The 18,812-nt window shown below is 50.8% G+C and overlaps 1 protein-coding gene across 1 annotated transcript; it reads right to left on the minus strand.

The window, feature by feature from the left end:
* Positions 1–2,604: 2,604 nt before the first annotated feature.
* Positions 2,605–7,608, minus strand: LOC147649492 (uncharacterized). Its single transcript, XM_086861086.1, has 4 exons — positions 5,959–7,608; positions 4,661–4,865; positions 4,041–4,099; positions 2,605–3,569 (listed from the first exon to the last, which is right to left on the minus strand). The coding sequence occupies exons 1-4, from the start codon at positions 6,119–6,121 to the stop codon at positions 3,454–3,456; spliced, it is 543 nt and encodes a 180-aa protein (XP_086717212.1). The 5' UTR covers positions 6,122–7,608; the 3' UTR covers positions 2,605–3,453.
* Between the last annotated feature and the right edge of the window lie 11,204 nt (positions 7,609–18,812).

Genomic DNA, 18,812 nt, shown 5'->3' on the forward strand with positions numbered 1-18,812 from the left:
GTGAAAGGGGTTGGAAACACCAGAGCTGGAGCTGTAATTGGGATTGCAGTGGGCGCTCATCCTGCTCAGAGGGCTCTGGAGCTTTGCAGGGAATTCTCGGCGGAATTCCAAATTCCCAGCTGAGGGAGGGAGGGTTTTATAGGGAGGGAATGAACTCCCAGAATTAAACATTAAGCTCTGAGTTACTGAGTGATGAAATGCTTTGAAGGACTGTTGAGGTGGAGGTGGGGACCAGGACAGCCCTGAAGGGTCACAGCAGATCCCAGCAGAGGCTGCAGGAACAGGACTTCAGCGCTCTAAATGTGAATGTCAGGGGAATAATGGCAGGAATTGTGCCCAGTCGTGTTCAGGGGGACTGAAGGAGCCAGCTCTGCCTTCCTGGCACATGAGAAATGAAATCAGGTTTGTGGAAGGGCAGGGCTGGCTGAGCAGGGAGGATGTGCAAGCAGCAAATTGAGTTTAATGTCTGGGGAGCTGCTGGTTCTGCCAGTGAAAAGCAAAGTTTGAGGCTGCCCAGGAAATCTGTCAAACAGCAGCTTAAAAGTTTAGTACTAAGTATTATTTATATTATATGATAGTATTAATTATAACTATATATATATTATATTTTATATTATATATAAAGTATATAATATAATATGATTACATAGAATGATATATGATATGATATGATATGATATGATATGATATGATATGATATGATATGATATGATGTGATATGATATGATGTGATATATTACATTACATTATATTACATTATATTATATTACATTACATTACATTATATTGTATTACATTATATTACATTATATTAATATCGAATATTATAGATGTTATATAATATTCCCCAATATGGATAATATTATATTATATATACTATATAATGCTTTAAAATTCAATTAGTAAAAACTAATTTTTGGTTTAGGGAGCTTTTTTTTTTCCCCTCGGTCCGGCATGGTGCTGAGGTTCTAGAACATTCCGTGGGGTTCTAGACTGTCCTGCCTGTCCTGGTGGTGCTGAGGTTCTAGATCACCCTGTGGGTCCTGAGGGTCTTCCAGAAGGTCCTGGATCCATCCTGAGGGTCCTGAGGGACTTGCAGAAGGTTCTGGATCCATCCCGAGGGTCCTGAAGGCTGCTGAGGTTCTCCCGGGGTTTTGGAGTGCCCTGGATGTTCTGGAACCTCAGCACTGGGCAGGGTCCAGCAGAATGGTCTAGAACCCCCGGACTGGTTCCAGAACCTCAGGACTCTCAGGATGGATTCTGGGGTGAAATTTGGGGATTTTGGGGTGAAATCCAGGGGGATTTTGGTATGAAATTTGGTATGGATGTGTCTTGTAGATGTATTACAGTTATATATATATAAAATAGACAGGGGTGTGAAAGGAAATGCTCATTTTTACTGCTCAGTATAGTAAAAATTAATGAAAATGCCACTGATGGGGCTCATGAATGGACAAGGCCACAGGAGCCACCTTGGGGGTGGGGACAATCTGGGCCATGGGAGGTGCCACAGAGATATTTAAATGCAATTTCATATTTATTATCCAAGGCTGTAATCTTAGGAGATAGATGGATCAACAAGGAGATTGGAGTTGAGCAGTAATTTCCAGCACTAATTAGGATTTTATTGTGTTTTGCACTGGGGTAGCAGGAGATAAAGCACGTCCCTATCTCTGCTAATTACCCTGCCTGCTAAACAGATGCCAATTTTAATGGCTGGGCACTAAAAAATTCATTTCTCCGAAATTCTGCGAGAACATTCCATGAACACAGCGCTGCAGGCTCCAGTTTCATCTGTGACATTGGGCTGGGGAATTCTGGCTTTGCAACCCAATCCCTCCACTCCCCATCAGGAAGCAGGGAAGGAAATGGAAATTAGGATGGAACAAGTGGAGTTTGTTTCTGAGGGCAGAATTTCCTTTGTTTCTTGAGGCAAACCATGGCTTTTCTACAATTTGAACAAGCAAAAAGTTGAGTGAAAGCTCAACCTGAAAGCCAAACCAACCTTAGCAGGTGTTTAACCACAGCTGTCAAATTTTACTGATAATATTTCAGACAGTTCTGTGGGAATTTAAAAAAATTTCCCCCTTAGGCCTGATGTCTGAGTGCCTGAAAAATAGAAATGGGCAGGGACAAATTCTTCTGAATTCCTGAGAAGCGTAAATGGGTAGGGACAATTTTTTTCTTGTGGTGCTCAGCTCCTGCTTTAAATTTTCAGGCTCCTTTATTGCCAGGCTCTCCAATCACTTGGGAATTAGGATTTATTCAGCAGAAATGAGGGGATTTGGCCAGCTCTGGGCTGGGAAGGGCAGTTTAAAGCCAGGGCTCTTTTTCAGATCTGAAATATTTGTTGTGGATTGGGGCTCAAGCCTCCTGAAGAGGAAGCACAAGGGGATTAAAGGGGCAGGAATCTGTTCCTGACCCTTCCCCCCAAAAATCCTCTGGGTCACCCCATGCAGGATTGCAGAGCTCAGGCCTCACCTTCATTTGTTGCTTTATGTGCTCATCTGTGGGATCAAAGCCAAATATTTCAGAATCATTTCAAACCTTCCTCCCTACACCATCACAACGAAGCCAGGAAATAATGGGAGGTGCAAGAAGCAATTTTAATTCCTTATTTTATTTAGATCGATTTACGAAAAACAAAAAAATTGCTTCCCACAAGTTGGAAATTTTCTAAATAAACGTTTTTCCCCTTATAAAAATACAAACGACAACAATAAAATCAAGACATCCATTGACCCATGCAATCTTGCCCTACAGCAAAATCAACTGCTGATTAATTAAAAAATAAAAAAAAGAAAAAAAAAATGCCCAGAAAAATCAGGAAAAAAAAAAAATAGAGGGAAAACAAAGAGAAACTTTGCTGAAAGAACAAAATTTCGGGGATTTTGGAGCAAATAACAGCCCGGAGGATGAATTGCTAGGGCTTGGTGTGGAGGCTCTCTGGCCTGTCCTGCTGGGGCTGGGGTGGGCAGCTCACTGGAGCTGTTCAGGGGGGGTTTGAGCAGATTTCCCCTGGCAGGCTCAGCTCTGCCCCCCGAGCCCTGGGGATGGAGAGGAAAACCCAGACCTGCCCTGGAGCTTCTCAGCAGCTCCGGTGCCCTGAGAGGAGGATGAGGAGGAGGAATCCTCCTCTCTTCAGGCACTTGGTGCTTCACAGAATCCCAGGGGATGAGGAGACCGTGCTCAGTGGGGTCTGCTCAGCCATTTCTGTGTCTGAAAACCCAGGGCAGAGGGGTCCCTGCTGTGAAATATTTCCTTTTGCTGAGGCCGTGGGTGAGGGGAGCGGGGGGGAGGATCAGCTCGGCGCTCCTTTATCATTTACCGTGGAAGTGCATTTATCACCCGAACACACACAAACGAACCGTTCTCCTGAGTAAATCAGCTCAGCCCCGTCCTTCCCGAGCAGGAGAAGGGGCAGCACAGCTGGCTGCCCTCCTGTGCTGGCCCCTAGGAGAGCAGGGTGCCCGTGAGGAGCAGCAGGGCAGCCGGCAGCAGGGCGCTGCTCTGGGCCTTGCACGCCGAGTCGGTCGAGGGGGTGGTGGGAAACGTGGTGCTTTCTGCCGCTGAAATGGAAAAAAAAAACTCCATTACAAACCCTAAGGACCAGCTGAGGCCTTCTCCAGCAGGCTCTGCCTTCACAGAAATCAGGGGTCAGGCCCTCTGTGAAGGAGTGGGATGTCTGAATACATCAGAGCAGCATCACTCTCCGCACTGGGGTCTGTGGAGAGCAAGAAACACCCCCTGGCAGCAAAGCCACAGCTCCCAGCCCGTTCCTGTGCCAGCCCCTGCAGAAATAAATGAGCCTGGCCTCTGGTTTGTAGCCGTTTCGCATCCCTTAAAGCAAAAAGGAAGCTTGAAAAGGTTTTAAATTGGAATTATAGTATGAAAACCCTCTGTCTTTGCCTGACTGTTGGAAACATGGGATATCCTTCAGCTCCAGAAACCCTCTCTGCCCTCTCCCCAAAGCCCAGAACACGACTGAAGCCCCTGCTGGGTGTGTCCTTCCCCATGTCCTGGAAATGAAGATTATTTACCTCTGTTCAGCATGAAAATCTTGAGCTCGGTGATGTTATGAGGGAGGCTGAGATAGACCCTGTGGGAGGAGGGAAGAGAGAGGAAAACAAGTTCAAAGGAGAGAAGCTGAGTGTCTGATGTGGGGATGGAAAGGGGACCTTGAAAGCAGATAAAGAAACAGGAATTCTGAAGCCATCCTGAGCTCACTTATGTTGCCCTCCAGCCACACTGAGCTTTTTTGGGGGGGCTATTTTTAACATCTGAAATGGTTTCTCCATCCCATTTTTGCTGCTTCCTGTCTGGGATGGGGATGCCATGTACCAGGGTGGCAATAAATTCTGCTCCCTGTAATTAGAACTGCCAGGAACTCAGGTGTCCCCACAGGGCTGCGCTTCCCTCAGACAAACATTTCCCACCAGCCCCTCTGGAAGCTCTCAGCCAGGCCATTTCCATGGGATAAATCTGATTTTCCACCCGTGGGAGCAGCTCCCAGCTCCTGGAGCACCCGTGGGGCACGGAAATGGTAAAGGGAGAGAGGAAATCCAGAAGCCTGTGGAGGTTTTTCCCATCCCCTGCTCTGCTGGAGGGGCTCAGTGTGGGCTCTGTCCCTGCTGGAGGCTCAGGGGGAGGAAATCCTCACCTTATTTGCACAGAGGACAGGTTTGTGTCCGGGGATGTCCAGCGAGCTGTGTTCTGGGTGATGTTTAATATCGCTGTGTGCACAGAGCTGCAATTCCCCGTGGTTGCCTCCATCCACTCCCCCACAGAGGTGTTCTGGGGGGACAGGGCCTGCAGCAGGTACTGCCCTGAGCTGTTGCTGTGGTTTCTGTCATCCTTTATCGTCACTGGAACACAGAAAATCACACAAAATGAGATTTCTGCCCTGGGAGGACCCTGAGCCCTCGGGGTTTGCAGTGTTTGCTCACCCTGTGTGACACTCGGGGTGCCAGCTGCACCAGCAGCCTGCACAGATGGTGTTTCACCACACAAAAACCCCTTTTTCTGCCCCTGAGCTGCTCAGCCCCGGGGCACAGGAGGAGGAAAAATCCCATTTTCTGTCCCTGAAGTGCTCAGACAGCAGGCTCAGCCCTCGCTGCTGTGGGTGCCACAGCCAGGAGTGAAAGCAGAGCCCTTTGCATCCCATGCAAATGGGAAGAAGGGCTGGAAAAGGAACCTTTGGGCAGCCCTCAGCCCCTGGAAAAGGAACCTTTGGGCAGCCTGGCTTCAAACCAAAGCTGCCAAGACCGTCAGAACCTCCAGGAGCTGATGTGAGGCAGGAACTGCCACCAAACCTCAATTCCGTGCTCAAAAAATGGAAATAACAGCAGAGAGCAGAGGGAAGAAACCCCAACCAGCTGCTGGGGTGAGGGCTGAGGGAATCTCTCCTCCTCTGTTGCCTCAGCATTGAGGTTTTGCTGGCCTCAGGGCAGATTTGGCAGGGCCAGGCTGCTGTTTAACCCATCCTTCTGTGAAATCCATTTCTTACGATGGGTGCTGAGCGTTGGTCAGCATCAAAGTGGCCTCTTCCCCTTTGTCTGTGCAGCCCCTGAGAGAGGCAAAGTGCCTGAGAGGAGGGACCCAAACCACAAAACAACTTCCCCAAGCTCTGTCTCTTCAAGAGCATTCAGCTCCTTCTGTGCAAGTGCAGGCGAAAAGATAAAGCGAGGGGAAAAAAATCATCAAAAATCAAACATCAAAATCAAGGAGAGAAAGAGAATTTGGGATTGAGCTGTAGAGGGGAATGTGAAATAGGAACAGGGAGGTGACAACAGCAGCATTCACCCATCTCCCGCCTGAAATTAAAAATAACTAAAAATAATTAAAGCAGAAAAAGAATGTTCCACCTCCCCCAGTTCAGGCAGATGTGAGAGCAGCTGGGTCAGGGACAGAGATTTCCGAGCAGGGGGAGCCTGTGAGACCCAGGCAGGGCTGCCTTACCCTGGTAGGTTGTGTTGGCCTGGTAAGTCTCAGGTGCTGTTTCCACAGAGAAATTCCCTTCAGTCGCGTTCCAGAGCCAAAGACACCCTTCCATCTCTTCCTGGGCCTGGCCAGCCACCGGCCCCAGCAGCAGGAGGGGTGCCAGGAGGAGGAAAGCTGCCATGACCCCCTTTGGTGCCTCCTCCTTGCCCACCTGCACCTGGGAACTGAGAAAGCCTCACGCCTCCCCAGCCCGTTTTATACCCGGGCTTTGATGAGGTAAATGCAAATATTTCCTCCTCTCCGTCCAGCTCACTCGTCCACACCCCCTGGGAGGTTTCACTGATAGAGATGCTTCCTCCTACCTGCCCAGCCCTGGAGAGAACTGGTGAAAATAAAGGGGTGACCCCCATTTAAGGGGTTAAAAAGGGCAGTGAGGACATCCCTGAGGGGATGGGCGCCGAGTTCTGTCCATTTCTGTGTCCTCTGGAATGGTGACCAGTCCTGTGACCTCTTGCAGAAGCTCTGGAAATGTGGAAGAGCCTCCAGTCTTGCTCCCAGCTCTGGTCCAGGCTTTTCTTCAAGGCTGAACAGTTCCAGAAAATGTCAAAATCCCAGACCTGGAACATCCTTGTGAAAATTCTCAAATTCAGCTTCTGATCCTGCTTGGGAAAAGCTGGATGGTGAAGGGGCAAGACCCTGTGGAGGGCTGGTCTCTCCTAACCCCCTGTCACAGCCCCTCACTGATGAACAGGACATTTTCTTGCTGGGGACACATCCCTGATGTGATTCCTGTCGAATAATTTTGGCTGAATGCCTCAAATAACATCAACATGCGAGGAAAACAGCTTGAGCTTCTTTTTCTTCACCTTCCTGGATTTTTCCCCATTCTCCCCTCAGGCCCTTGGCTGATTTTGAGGCTGATTTTGAAGCTGATTTTGAAGTATTTCAAGGCTGATTTTGAAGCTGATTTTGAAGTATTTCAAGGCTGATTTTGAAGCTGGTTTTGAAGTATTTCAAAGCTGATTTTGAAGCTTATTTTGGAGTATTTCAAGGTTGACTTTGAGGCTGATTTTGAGGTTGATTTTGAAGCTGTTTTTGAAGCTGATTTTGAAGTATTTCAAGGCTGATTTTGAAGCTGATTTTGGACTATTTCAAGGTTGACTTTGAGGCTGATTTTGAGGCTGATTTTGAAGCTGATTTTCGAGGCTGATTTCCCTGAGCTGTTGGGTCAGCTGTGGGATCAGTGCTGGGGACAAAGGCAGCACTTCCCTGTCCCTGAAACAGGTGGGATTCCTCCTGCTCACCTTCCACCTCCTTGGGAAAGGAGAAAGAATTGGGGCCAGAGCGAAACCCGGCGGTGAGACACCCGGTAATTAGAGGTGATGATCCTGAATCAGCGTCCCTGGATCCAGAGCCTGCTCCCAGGAATGCCCCCACTGAGGGTGGCTGTTTCCAGCAACCAAAATGAGCAACCAAAGTGAGAAAATCAGCTGGATCCCTCCCAAAAAAAGAAGGGATTTCTCTCTTTCCCCCTGTCTGCCTGACAGAGCACAGAGCCCCAGGATCATGGAGGGTGGAAGAGGCACTGAACCACCCTCGCTGCACATCCACTGACTCCACCACCTCCCTGAGCAACTTTTTTTCTGATTTATTTTTTCTAATATCCACTCTGCTCCTCCCCTGGAGAAGGGGATAAATCTCACTGGCGTTTCTGGTGCCCTCATGCTGTGGTTTTGCCAAGCCCACCCCATCCTCCTCCATCCTCCTCCTCCTCCTCCCTGGCCCTGCTGAGTCACTCGTGCTGCCTGAGTGGGAGTTTGGGTTTCCTTCCCTGAGCTCATCTTCCCGTGCTCCAGCCCCACAGCTCCTCACCCAGTGGGCTGCAGCTCTGGAAAGCTGTTGTATAAAATACTTCCAATAAAAGTGGAACGGAAATGGGAGCAAAAGGAGGAATAGAATGGGGAAGTTCAGGGCAAAGAGCAGCAGGAAAGGTGCCAGGGAAAAGGAGAATGTGTTGGAAGGGTGTTCAGGCGTGCTGCATTGGTTGGAGATAAATTTGGCCCCAGTGCAGGGAGCGTGGGCAAAATAAAAAGAGATTTTCTGATCTGCTGAATCAAATTCTCCCCCAGAGCCTCATTTCTGTGTGTTTTTATCTCATTTTCTGCCCTTCTGGGAGCCTCCCTGGGCAGTGCCTGGGCTGAGGGGGAGAGAGCTCCTCAAAGGGACGTCAGGCTGCAGCTCCTTGGGAATGGGAACTGCTCTTCCCAAACGCTGGAAAACCTTTCCTGGGAGGAAAGGAACATGGGAAGGATGTCAGCAATGTGAGAGCACATGGAATGGGGAAAAAAAATGGGACAGGAAGAGTTTTGCAAGCCCTGCTTCCCTGATGTGCTGTTTGCCCTGGGCAGTTTCATGTAAATTCTCCTTGCAAAATCTCTGTGCCCTCCTCTAGGTGCTGAGGGTGACTCAGTGGGGCGTCACTGGCACAGGGCTGAAGCCAGGTTCTGTCCCCTCCACAGAAAATAATTCCATTTGGGAGAGAAAAGGCAGGATGGGATTGCTACAAAAACCTCCCCAGGGCTAAGGAGAGCCTTGTGAGGGGTGGTGGAAGTGACGACGTTCATCATCTGCACTCTGGGGCTTTTCGGTTTTGTTGGCTCTTGAAGAGGTGGATTTTCTGTGGGGGACTGGGAGCAGAGCCCTGCCTTGGGGAGGGGACACAGACAGAGAGCTCTGGGAAGCAGTAAAACTGATATTTTTATCCCTAAAGGTGACTGCACAATCGTTAATTCAGCCAGGGATAAGCCCATGAAACAAAACCAATGAAATGGGTGTGAAGTCCAGAGGAGGAAGGGCAGGAAACAGAAATTTCAGTGGGAAATTCCTGTGTTACACAGGGACCTGAGCTTCTAAAGGGCCCAAAACATTTGGAGAGGAGCTGACAGGGCTGAGAGTGCTGAGAGCAGCATCCAAGGAGCAGCAGTGGCTCCTGTGGCAGGAGCAGGTTGGGGAATGCAGGACCTGGCCCCAGCTGGGTTCAGGTGCCAGAGTAAACAGAGGCTCTGGGTAAGAGCAGCTGCTGCTCTCCCCAGCCCCAGTCTGATCCTCAGGGGCTGCTTGGAAATGGTGCAGGGGTGTTTCCCTGGCTGCCACCCACGTTACACCAGATGGGATGGCTCGGGATTTTACTTGGCAGCAGTTCCCAGCTCGTCTGGCCTGCTCCTGGCTGGCACCAGTGCTGTGCTTCCTCCCCTGTCCCTGGCTCCTGGCGAATCTGGGAGAGGAACGAGTTAAATGAGGGTTCCTGGAGTCCCCAGGCACACAGCAGCACTTGGAACTCGGGGCTGTGCTTCGGGAGTGCAGCTGAAACCCTCCAGCACGTCAGGAATGATCTGGGGGAGAGCAGAAGCCAGGAAACCCAAACCTCCTCCCACCTGCGCCTCACCAGGAGGGGATGGCTTTTTTTTTCGCCAAATGCATCAGTCCCAGAGAATAAAACAGAATAAACAACTGCACAAGCACCTGCTTGGGAGCATGGAAATGTGAGCCACAGGGAAAGCGGCTCAGGCTCTCCCTGGGTCAGGCAGAGGTGAGGGCAGGGCAGGGTGCTGGGGAAAGCAGGGACAGGGAGTTCTCTCTGTTCCATTTCCTGGTGCTGGAACCTCTCTGTCTGGGCTGCAATCACCCTGCACATCGGGGCATCCTCTCCCCTCCTCTCCCCTCCCCGGGCTGCTGGCCCTGCCTGGCTCCACGTGGACTCTGCCCAGCTCCAGGCAAAGAGAGCAGTGTTTGCTCTGAGCTCCTCAGCTCCTTTATGGGGTTATTTGCTTAGGGTGAAGAACAGTTGAGATTTACTGGCCTGTTTTGCAAATACTGTGTTTTGTAAATGTGGTGATGGAGGGGGTTTTTTACTGCTTGAACTGCTGAGCTGGCTTCAAAGGATTCCTTGTGCTGCTGGAGGTGTGGGGCGAGTTCCCCGTGCTGGGATGGGCTCTGCGGCGTCCTCAGCTCCAGAAAGACACCCCAGCCCTGCCTCCAGCCAGGAGGGAGAAACAGGGAGGGCAGCAGGGCCTTTGCAAATGAGGTGTGGAATGAATTTTGCATCCAGAGGTGGTGTGGAGGCTGCCAGTCCCCCCATGTGTGCTGGGTTTGCTGGAGTGAAACGCCTCAGCTCTGGTCCCTGCCAGCCCTGCCGGCCCAGGCATGGGATTTCCCACAGACAGCAGGAGAATCTTCAGCTCCGTGGGTTTATCCCAGCCTGGCAGCCCTGGGAGGTCATTATCCAGGCTGGAATAAAAAAAGCTGGATTGTTCTCTGCAGGGATGAGGTGCTGAAAGCCCCGTTGTAACCCACAGGGAGGACAAACATTTTGCCAAAAGGAGCTTCCCCAAAGCAAGCAGCTTAACAAGGGAATTCTCCTGCTTCTTTGTACTCCTCCAGAAGGTTCCTGGTCACGGGAGGCAGGAGAAACAGCAGCCAGGAGCTTGTTCTCTGCAAGAACTTGTTCTCTGGAAGGTCTGGGCTCACCTGCCTCCTGCACCTCCTGTGTCCCCAAGCTCTCCCTGCTGGAGCAGAGTTCTGTTCTGCTTTAGTGTCTGCAGAGCCCCTCTGGAACAACCCCAGGCTGGCTGTCCTGGTGCCTTTGCTCGCTGCTCCAGCCTGGGATGGACCCTGCTGCTCCCAGCTCCATCCCTGTGTCCCCAGCCCTGCGGAGGGGACAGGAGCCTGCCCGGGTGTCTGGGGGCCACCTTGGGGTGCTGGGGGAACGCCTGGAGCCAGAGCCCGCTGTGCCCGTGGCATTTGGGGCAGGAGGGAGCAGCAGCCCTTGGGAAAAGCAGCTGGAAGGGGGAAAGGGCTGCCGGGCTCCCCAGGAGATGGCAGCAGCTTCCCACCGTGCCAGGGTGGTGTGTCCCGGCTGCTGCCACCCCTGCGGACAGGGCTCAGCACACCTGGAAACGCGTTTCCCGTGCTTGCTTTACATTATTTCCATTTCCATTAAACCCTGACCCGCAGGAGCAGGCGGGAATTCTGATCCCAGGCCTCTGGAAGGGCTGGGCTGGAATCTGCCTGGCTGGCTCCCCTGCTCCTCCATCAGCAGCTCTGGCTCCAAGGGATGGCCTGGGAGTGTCCCCGCCTGTCCCTGCGCTCCCTTCGTGCCTCCACAGGGTCAGGATCCTCCCTGCTGATGCTGAGAGCCGGGGGGCAGCGGAGGGGGAATGGCCGGGGAGACAGGAGGGGTGGGGGGCTCACCTGGGAGCCCCGGGGGTCTGAGGAGCCCCCAGTGAGCTCCGGGCTGAAACCACCCTGGGATTGCTCTCCAGCCCGGGAGGGGCGGCTGCAAGGGGGGACAGGTTTAACCATCCCAGGACCATCCCCTGAGCCCACTCGGGTCCCCTTGCGCTGCCTTTGGGAGGAGCTGTGTGAGCTGTGTGCCTGGCTTGCACCTCAGGGGTTGTCCTCCCTGACCCTGGGCCCGTTCCCAGCTCCAGGTTTGTCCTCCTGGACACAGAATTCCAGCACCCGGGAGCTTTTCCTGGCAGCCCTCGGTGGGGCAGATGGGCTGAGCCAAGAGCTGCGAGCGCTGCCTGATGCTACCACCACAGCTGCCGACTCCAAGGTGGAAAATGAGCATTTATTTTTTGGCTGCAGAGCCAAGGTGCGGTGCTGGACAAGGAATCTGCAGCTTTATCCCAGCGAGGTGTTCCCAGCTCCCTGCTGAGAGCATTTATTTACCTGCTGTGCTAGGTTTGTCCTTCTGAACCTGAGCCCCAGGAAAGTGACTTACAGTGAGGCTGGAAGGACGATGGATCCAATCAGCGCTGTTTAATCATCCCTTCCTAATGGTATTTGGGGATCTCCTATTTAATCAGTAATTAATGTGCCTGGCAATTAATTCTGCAGGACTCTTGGTGCCCTGAGCACCGCTGGGTGGATTCTGAGCAGCCCCTTTCTTACTTTGGAGCGATGAAGTTGCTGTGATGAATTGCCAGACACACCAATTTCTTTCCTGATTCCTTCTAATCAGTATGAATGTTTTAATTATTTTATTTATATTTTTTTTTAGACCAGGACATGTGTGTTTCACTTTTTGGAGGACAAGGACCAGGCAGGCAAAGGAAGGAATGGAAAGAGAAAACTCTTTCATTAAAAAAAGAGAAAGGGAAAACTGAGAAGAGATGCCACAAGTGGATTTTGTCTTGCATCTCTCAGCTGTGAGACTCCCACATCCTCAAGGCACTTTAAAAGGAGATTTTCCCCCTGATTTCCCACCCCAAACCCCTGTCAGGGGTGCAAGGCATGGCCTGTGCTGTCTGCATGGGATTGACCAGCTGCTCCCTGCTCTGACCTTGCAAGGACTGAGCTCGGCTGTTCCTGGACAGCTCCTCCAGAGCCATCTGAGCTCTCAGTTTTAGCTCCAGGAGCCTTTAGCAGTAATTGGGTGACGAGGCACTGGGGAAAGGGCTGGTGGAAGAGACACAAGTGCAGGAAAACACTGCAGAACTGGGCTGGTTTACCAGGGTTTGCTAAAACCCTTCTCTGTCTCAGGGCACCTTGACCTGATCATTTGTGTTTGTGCCTGGCAACTCTACACTCGCTGGGGAGAGGGGAAAAAAAAAATAGAGGAGGAAAAACATTAAAAATGCTTCACTTGAGCTGGAGATTCAGCCCTGCCTTGGCTTTCTGCCGGCTTCAAACACAGCAGCAGAACCTCGTGTGTTTAGCCCCAAAGGAGTCCCTAATTAGTGAAGAAACTGCAGAGCTCTGAACTTGTTTGGGAATGCTTTAGTGCAGTGGCCCCCTGAGGTTCATTAAACAAATGAATTCAAAGCAGTCAAATAGCTGGGATCTTCAAAGTGACAAGGACCTCGGTCCCGGCAAGCCAAGGCAGGCTGGCACTGCAAATTAAATATTTCCTGAAATGGTGGAACTGCTCACACTGACATGCGTGGAGAAAAGAGAAAAGGGGAGCCCTGGACAAACCAGATTCCCAAAGGGAAGGGGCAGCAGCAGTTCCAGCCCTCTGCCAGGGGCTCTGGGTGTCCCTGGAGCAGCCAGGTCAGTGAGGAGAGGGGTGACAGGGGAGCAGGAAGCAGGAGAGGGACAGGGCTGAGGGGAGCAGGAACCCTCAGGAGAAGGACAGAGGTGTGGGACTGCTCCAAGAATTCAGGGCAAACTCCAAACCTGCTCTCCCCACTGATTTTGAGCGAGCCCCTGGCCCAGCCCCAGATATTTTGGACTCTGAGCCTGTCTCAGCTGAGACCAAGGTGTCACACTGCATAAATCACCCTCAGATTCTCGCTCTAAACACACACAGCACTTAAATATTGCAAATCCCTGGCAGCCCTTGGATTTTTTTAAACTCTTTTTAAACCCTCAATGAAATCCTCCCACCGAGAAATCCAAGTTCATTTCTATGAATTACCCAGTGCTTTAGTTAATAACCCTCCCTGGGCGCTGTAAATTCCACAGTGTCCGTGCAGTTTATTATTTAAATGCTGCATGAATCGTGCAGGGCAGGGAGAGTGGAAGGGACAGCAGGAATGGTGCCTGAGCAGGAGGAAAACGAGGCGTGGAGTGGGGATAAAGTGCTCCCAAACACCGTCCCACTCCAGTTTACCACGGTTTTAGCTGGAGGCAGAATTCCCCGGGCTTTGTGAAGAATTTATTTCAGCACTTGCTGCTGCAGGAGGGGCTGCTGTGGCTCCCCAGGCAGGGATGGGATCCATCCATGGGAAGCTGTCCCTGGATTTTCAGCTGAGCTCTGCCATGTGTTAGGAAGGAGAACAGCACATGCAGAGCGCTCCTGACAGCCTTTGCAGGGAAATCAGCCACAAATCTGCCTGTGCTGGGTTTGCTCGAGTTAATAAATTCTGCTGGAGAATAAATAGATCCTAAATTACACCCTGGCCTGGCCAGAACTTTTATCTTGCCTGTCAGGACTGTGTAATATTAATTATAGCCTGCTCCAGCTGCCCTCAGGGAGAGCTGGCACATGGCTGCAGCACTCAGCTGTGACTCTTATTTGATTTTTTTATTTTTTTTTGTTTAATCAATGCCCAATAAATCTGTAATCTCCTGAATCCGGACATCTGTGCTTAATGTCTCCGGGGAGTGACCTAATTAAATTCCAGTTTAGACCATCTCAGGGTGGGGCTGGACCCCTGGATTCTTGCTTTGGTGGCATCACAGGGGTGGGGAAATATCCCCAGTGGGGAAATCATCCTCGGTGAGGTTTGTGAAGGCCAGGGAGCCACCAAAAAGTGACCCCCTAAAAGTGACTGTGGCACAAACTCCATCAGCACAGCTCCTGCAAGAAAATGCTGCTGTTAAACCCAGCTTAAAGCAGGGCAGGGAGAGTTTAGAATTCTGTGCTGGATCCTCCAGCCTGGTTTGGGCACGGAATGATGAATATGGAGAGATGCAAAAGCAGAATTTATGTAGTGCTGCCTTCAGAGCTGGTGTCTTAAGGACTCCCTGAGCTGGAGGGCACCTCCAAAGCCTGGCCTCTGATGGTGCTGATGGCTGATAAAAGCCAGATGGATTTCCTGCTCTTTGGGAACGCTTTATCAATCCTGACCGTGGCGATCCTCGCTCACGGCCACGAGGCAGAGTTTTATCTGCAGCTCCCTTCTCTGGATGAAATGGATTAACAGGCCGTGGGTTTTATTTCAGATGAACAGGAGATAAATCCTTCTGCCGCAGAATGAGATTTGCTGCTTGTGTCTGCTTGTTAATCCAGTTTATTTTTCCCGCTCCCCACCCCGAACCTCACCTGCAGCACCAAGAGCACATCCCATTGTTTTACAGGGATCTGCTTTGTTCGCTCTGTGCCGACCCCGACAAACCCCCTTTAATGAACGTTAATTAATTGTCCTTAATGACGGCCTCCAGTGCCCCTCCGTGTCCCTGTGGCATCGCCAGGGGGTCTCCATGGCAACTCCAGGGTGACATCCCGGGCTCGGGGACAGCGCCGGCTGCCAGGGGAGCCCAGGGAAGCTCAGGGCTCTGAGGAATGAGAGGTTCTGGAGGCAAAAGAGCGGCTGGGAGCAGCCCCAAACCCACCCTGAGCAGCTGAGAGATGATGGGTGTCCCTCCGTGCCTCAGTTTCCCCCGCTGGGAGCCAGCATCCAGCTCTCCCAGACCCTCCCCCGCTGCCGGTGGAAAAATAAAATTGATGGATTTCTCTGGCTCTGTTTTTGTGCTGGGGACAAGTAAATAATAACAATAACAATAATGATAGTAACAATAATGATAGTAATAAAAGTAATAGTAATAGTAATAATAGTAATAATAGTAATAGTAATAGTAATAATAATAGTAGTAATAATAATAACAATAAAAGAATAAAACAATAATAATAACAATAATAACAATAATATCAATAATAACAATAACAATAACAATAACAATAACAATAACAATAACAATAACAATAATAATAATAATAATAATAATAATAATATCCCGGACCAAGTGTGAGGGCGGCAGAGCAGGCTGGGCTCAGGCTGGGCTCAAACCCTCAGCTCCGTGGGGATTTGTCTCTGACCATCCCTTGGGATCCTTGACAAGCACTTCCAGCTCAAACCTCCCGATGATTCCGTGGATTCCCCTCGCCCCACGCTCGGGCAGGGCTCCGGGCTTCCCCTCGGTGCCAGCAGATGGCAATCCCTGCCCAGGCAGCGCTGTGCTGCCTCCACCCCGCTCCCCGCACAGATGTGCAGCTCCGAGCATCCAGAGGTGCTCCCGGGCATCCAGAGGTGCTCCCGGGCATCCAGAGGTGCTCCCAAGCATCCAGAGGTGTTCCCAGACATCCAGAGGTGCCCTGAGCATCCAGAGGTGCTCCCAAGCATCCAGAGGTGTTCCCAGACATCCAGAGGTGCCCTGAGCATCCAGAGGTGCTCCCAAGCATCCAGAGGTGTTTCTGAGCATCCAGAGGTGCCCTGAGCATCCAGAGGTGTTCCCAGACATCCAGAGGTGCTCCTGGACATCCAGAGGTGCTCCCAAGCATCCAGAGGTGCTCCTGAGTATCCAGAGGTGCTCCCAAGCATCCAGAGGTGCTCCTGAGCATCCAGAGGTGCTCCCAAGCATCCAGAGGTGCTCCTGAGCATCCAGAGGTGCTCCCAAGCATCCAGAGGTGCTCCTGAGTATCCAGAGGTGTTCCCAGACATCCAGAGGTGCTCTGAACATCCAGAGGTGTCCCGGGCATCCCCTGAGGGAACACACTCTGCTCTTCTCCTGCTCTTTGGTGTTTTCCATGGCCCACTGGCTCTGACACCCAGAGCTGTCATTGCTGGGAAAACCAAAGGAAAGCAAAGGGTGACAAACGCAGCAGAGTTTGCTCCAGTGGCTCCTGATCAACTCCTGGCAGCTGAGTGTGAATTTTTCACTCCCTTCAATGCCACCTGCATTTTCTTTCCCATGGCAAGAGGTCAGAAAATCCCAAACCCTGCAATTATTTTGTCTCTTGAAAGTCTTTTTTTTTTGGAAGCAGAGCGGGGCCTCCTTCCTTTGACAGGTTGTAGCCACGTGCCCAAGTTTGGGATTTCAGGGCTCTGCCAAGAAAATTCAGTCCCCCAGGTGCTTCAGAGGCTCCAGTTCCCTAAATTTTTGGCTGGAGGTTTGTGCAGCTCGCAGCAGGAGCTGGGGGTTCCCCTGCTGCAGAGGAGCAGCACAAACTCCTTTTTTAAGCAGCCTTTGTACAGACAGGAGCGTGGCCTAGAAACCTCACTGAGCCCATGTTTTGTGATTTCTTAGCTCTTTATCTTTATAAATCCCAACAGGAGCATTTTGAGCTCTGACTTTTCTGGGTTTCTGTGTTCTTCCTCGTGGAGGGAGAGTTTTCACTGCAGTTCCACGCCAGGAACTGTTTTCCTGCTAAGAAAACCAGGGTATTTTTAAATTGCCTGTGCCTCAAAAACACTCATGAATTTTGCAGTAACATCTTGAAACCTTTCTTGTCTTGTTACATCAAAAGCATTTTCCAAACAGTGTTTAAGATCAGCCATTCCTGGGACCATTATCACTGAAAAGCCAGCAGATATTGTATCATTTTAAATATCTTGGTTAACTTCCTCCTGGCAAGAATCCTCTGAAGGCTTCTCCAGGTTTGGGATTTTTCCTTTGCCAAATTTCTCTTAAAAACTATTGTCAGCAGTGTTTTACATCCTGGCCCTGCTGATTTTGGGTAAAATCACCTCTAAAAAAATCGTTCTTTACTATATATTTTTAATTAGTGCCTAAAGCTGACCTGGGAGGTGAAATCCTGCAGCATCCAACCCAAGCCTTCCCTCCTGAATTTATTGCTGGGGGTTGATTTGCTTGGGAAAGGTGGCTCTGGGATCTGGGTCATGCCCGTGGAGGCTTTAGGAGTTTTGTGTGCCTGGGAGGCTTCACTCATCACTCAGGGTATCCCTAAAAGGATGGACAAACAAAAATGAAACCACAGAACCCAAAAGCTCCAAACCTGAGAGGTGAAAAGCACTTCATTGCAGCCCTGTAAAGCTATTTTTGATGGAGTTCTCAGAGTTACCTGTCCTTAAATCCAGCCAGGAAGGAGCTGATGCCAAAACTGAGCTGTGCTTTGGGGAGATTTTGCTGTCACTGTCCCAAACTCCATCTCCACACCTCCTTTTCCCCATCAATATTTGAGATGTCCTTTTTTCACATGTTCTGCTGGGGTCAGTCATCCTTAATTTAAAGTTTTCCACTCTCATGGGCTGTGAGTTTGGTCATGCACGTTTCTGGTGCAATTAAACCCGCAAAGTGCAGCAGGATCTGCATTAAAAACATCCTGCCCATTAAAGTTGCCTGACATTTCCTCCATGATCCACAGCTCTTATCCTCTCAGACCAGTTAAAAAGAGAGCATTTTCTGTCTGGGAGCCCCAGAAATGATCAGCAGAAGGAAATTGTTGCTCTTAAGAGCCTTATTGCTTATTAATGGAGGTAATTAAATGGCTCTAGGCTGGGGCCAGCGTGCAGCTGAGAGTGCAGGCACATGTTCCTGGCCTGAGTGCTGCACTCAAATTAATAAAAGAATTGATGTAGACAGTGGCTGATGGCTGGGAATTGCTCTTGAGACTGTAATGAACACAGTTGCCTCCTTTAAGCTTCCTTTCAGTGCAATAAAGATAAAAATAGCCCAGGTTGACACTGGCAGCAGAGCAGCTGTTGTGCAGCAGCGCTGGATGTCACAGCACACCCAAAATAGGCGGAGGGAGGAGGATCCAGGAGGATCCAGAAGGGTGCAGGAGGATCCAGGAGGATCCAGGAGGATCCAGGAGGATCCAGAAGGGTGCAGGAGGATCCAGGAGGATCCAGGAGGATCCAGAAGGGTGCAGGAGGATCCAGGAGGATTCAGGAGGATTCAGGAAGGTCCAGGAGGATCCAGGAGGACCCAGGAGGATTCAGGAGGATCCAGGAGGGTGCAGGAGGGTCCAGGTGGCTCCTGCTGCTGAGAGAGCCCGAGGGAAGCCAAGAACTGGAGCAGGGCAGGAGATGAGATCCTGGGACCCCTGTGCCTGTTTCATGGGGGGTTTGGAGCCAATAAACAGCAATTTCTGTGCTCCCTCTGCTGCTGGGTGCAGCCCCCAGGTGTGGGGAGCAGGGAAACCTCTGGAGCTGAAATACAGAATCTGCTGTGTGTAAATGGGCAGAAATGAAGCACAAATGACAGATGGGTGCACTTTCTGATGGGGGTCTGCGGGTCTGCAGCTTGTTCTAGAGCAAAAGGCCTTGGTGTTTGCAGCCCTGGGCTGTTCCCGTCCTCTGGAGGGAGATGTGGAGGGATAAGAGAATAAACTGGGGTCACTAGAAGCTAAACTGGCACAAAAACCTGAATTCTCCACTGCCCAGCCCTCTGTGCTGATGTAT

Source organism: Cyanistes caeruleus, chromosome 23 (assembly GCF_971803275.1).
Source record: "Cyanistes caeruleus chromosome 23, bCyaCae1.hap1.1, whole genome shotgun sequence".
NCBI classification, from domain to species: Eukaryota; Metazoa; Chordata; class Aves; order Passeriformes; family Paridae; genus Cyanistes; species Cyanistes caeruleus.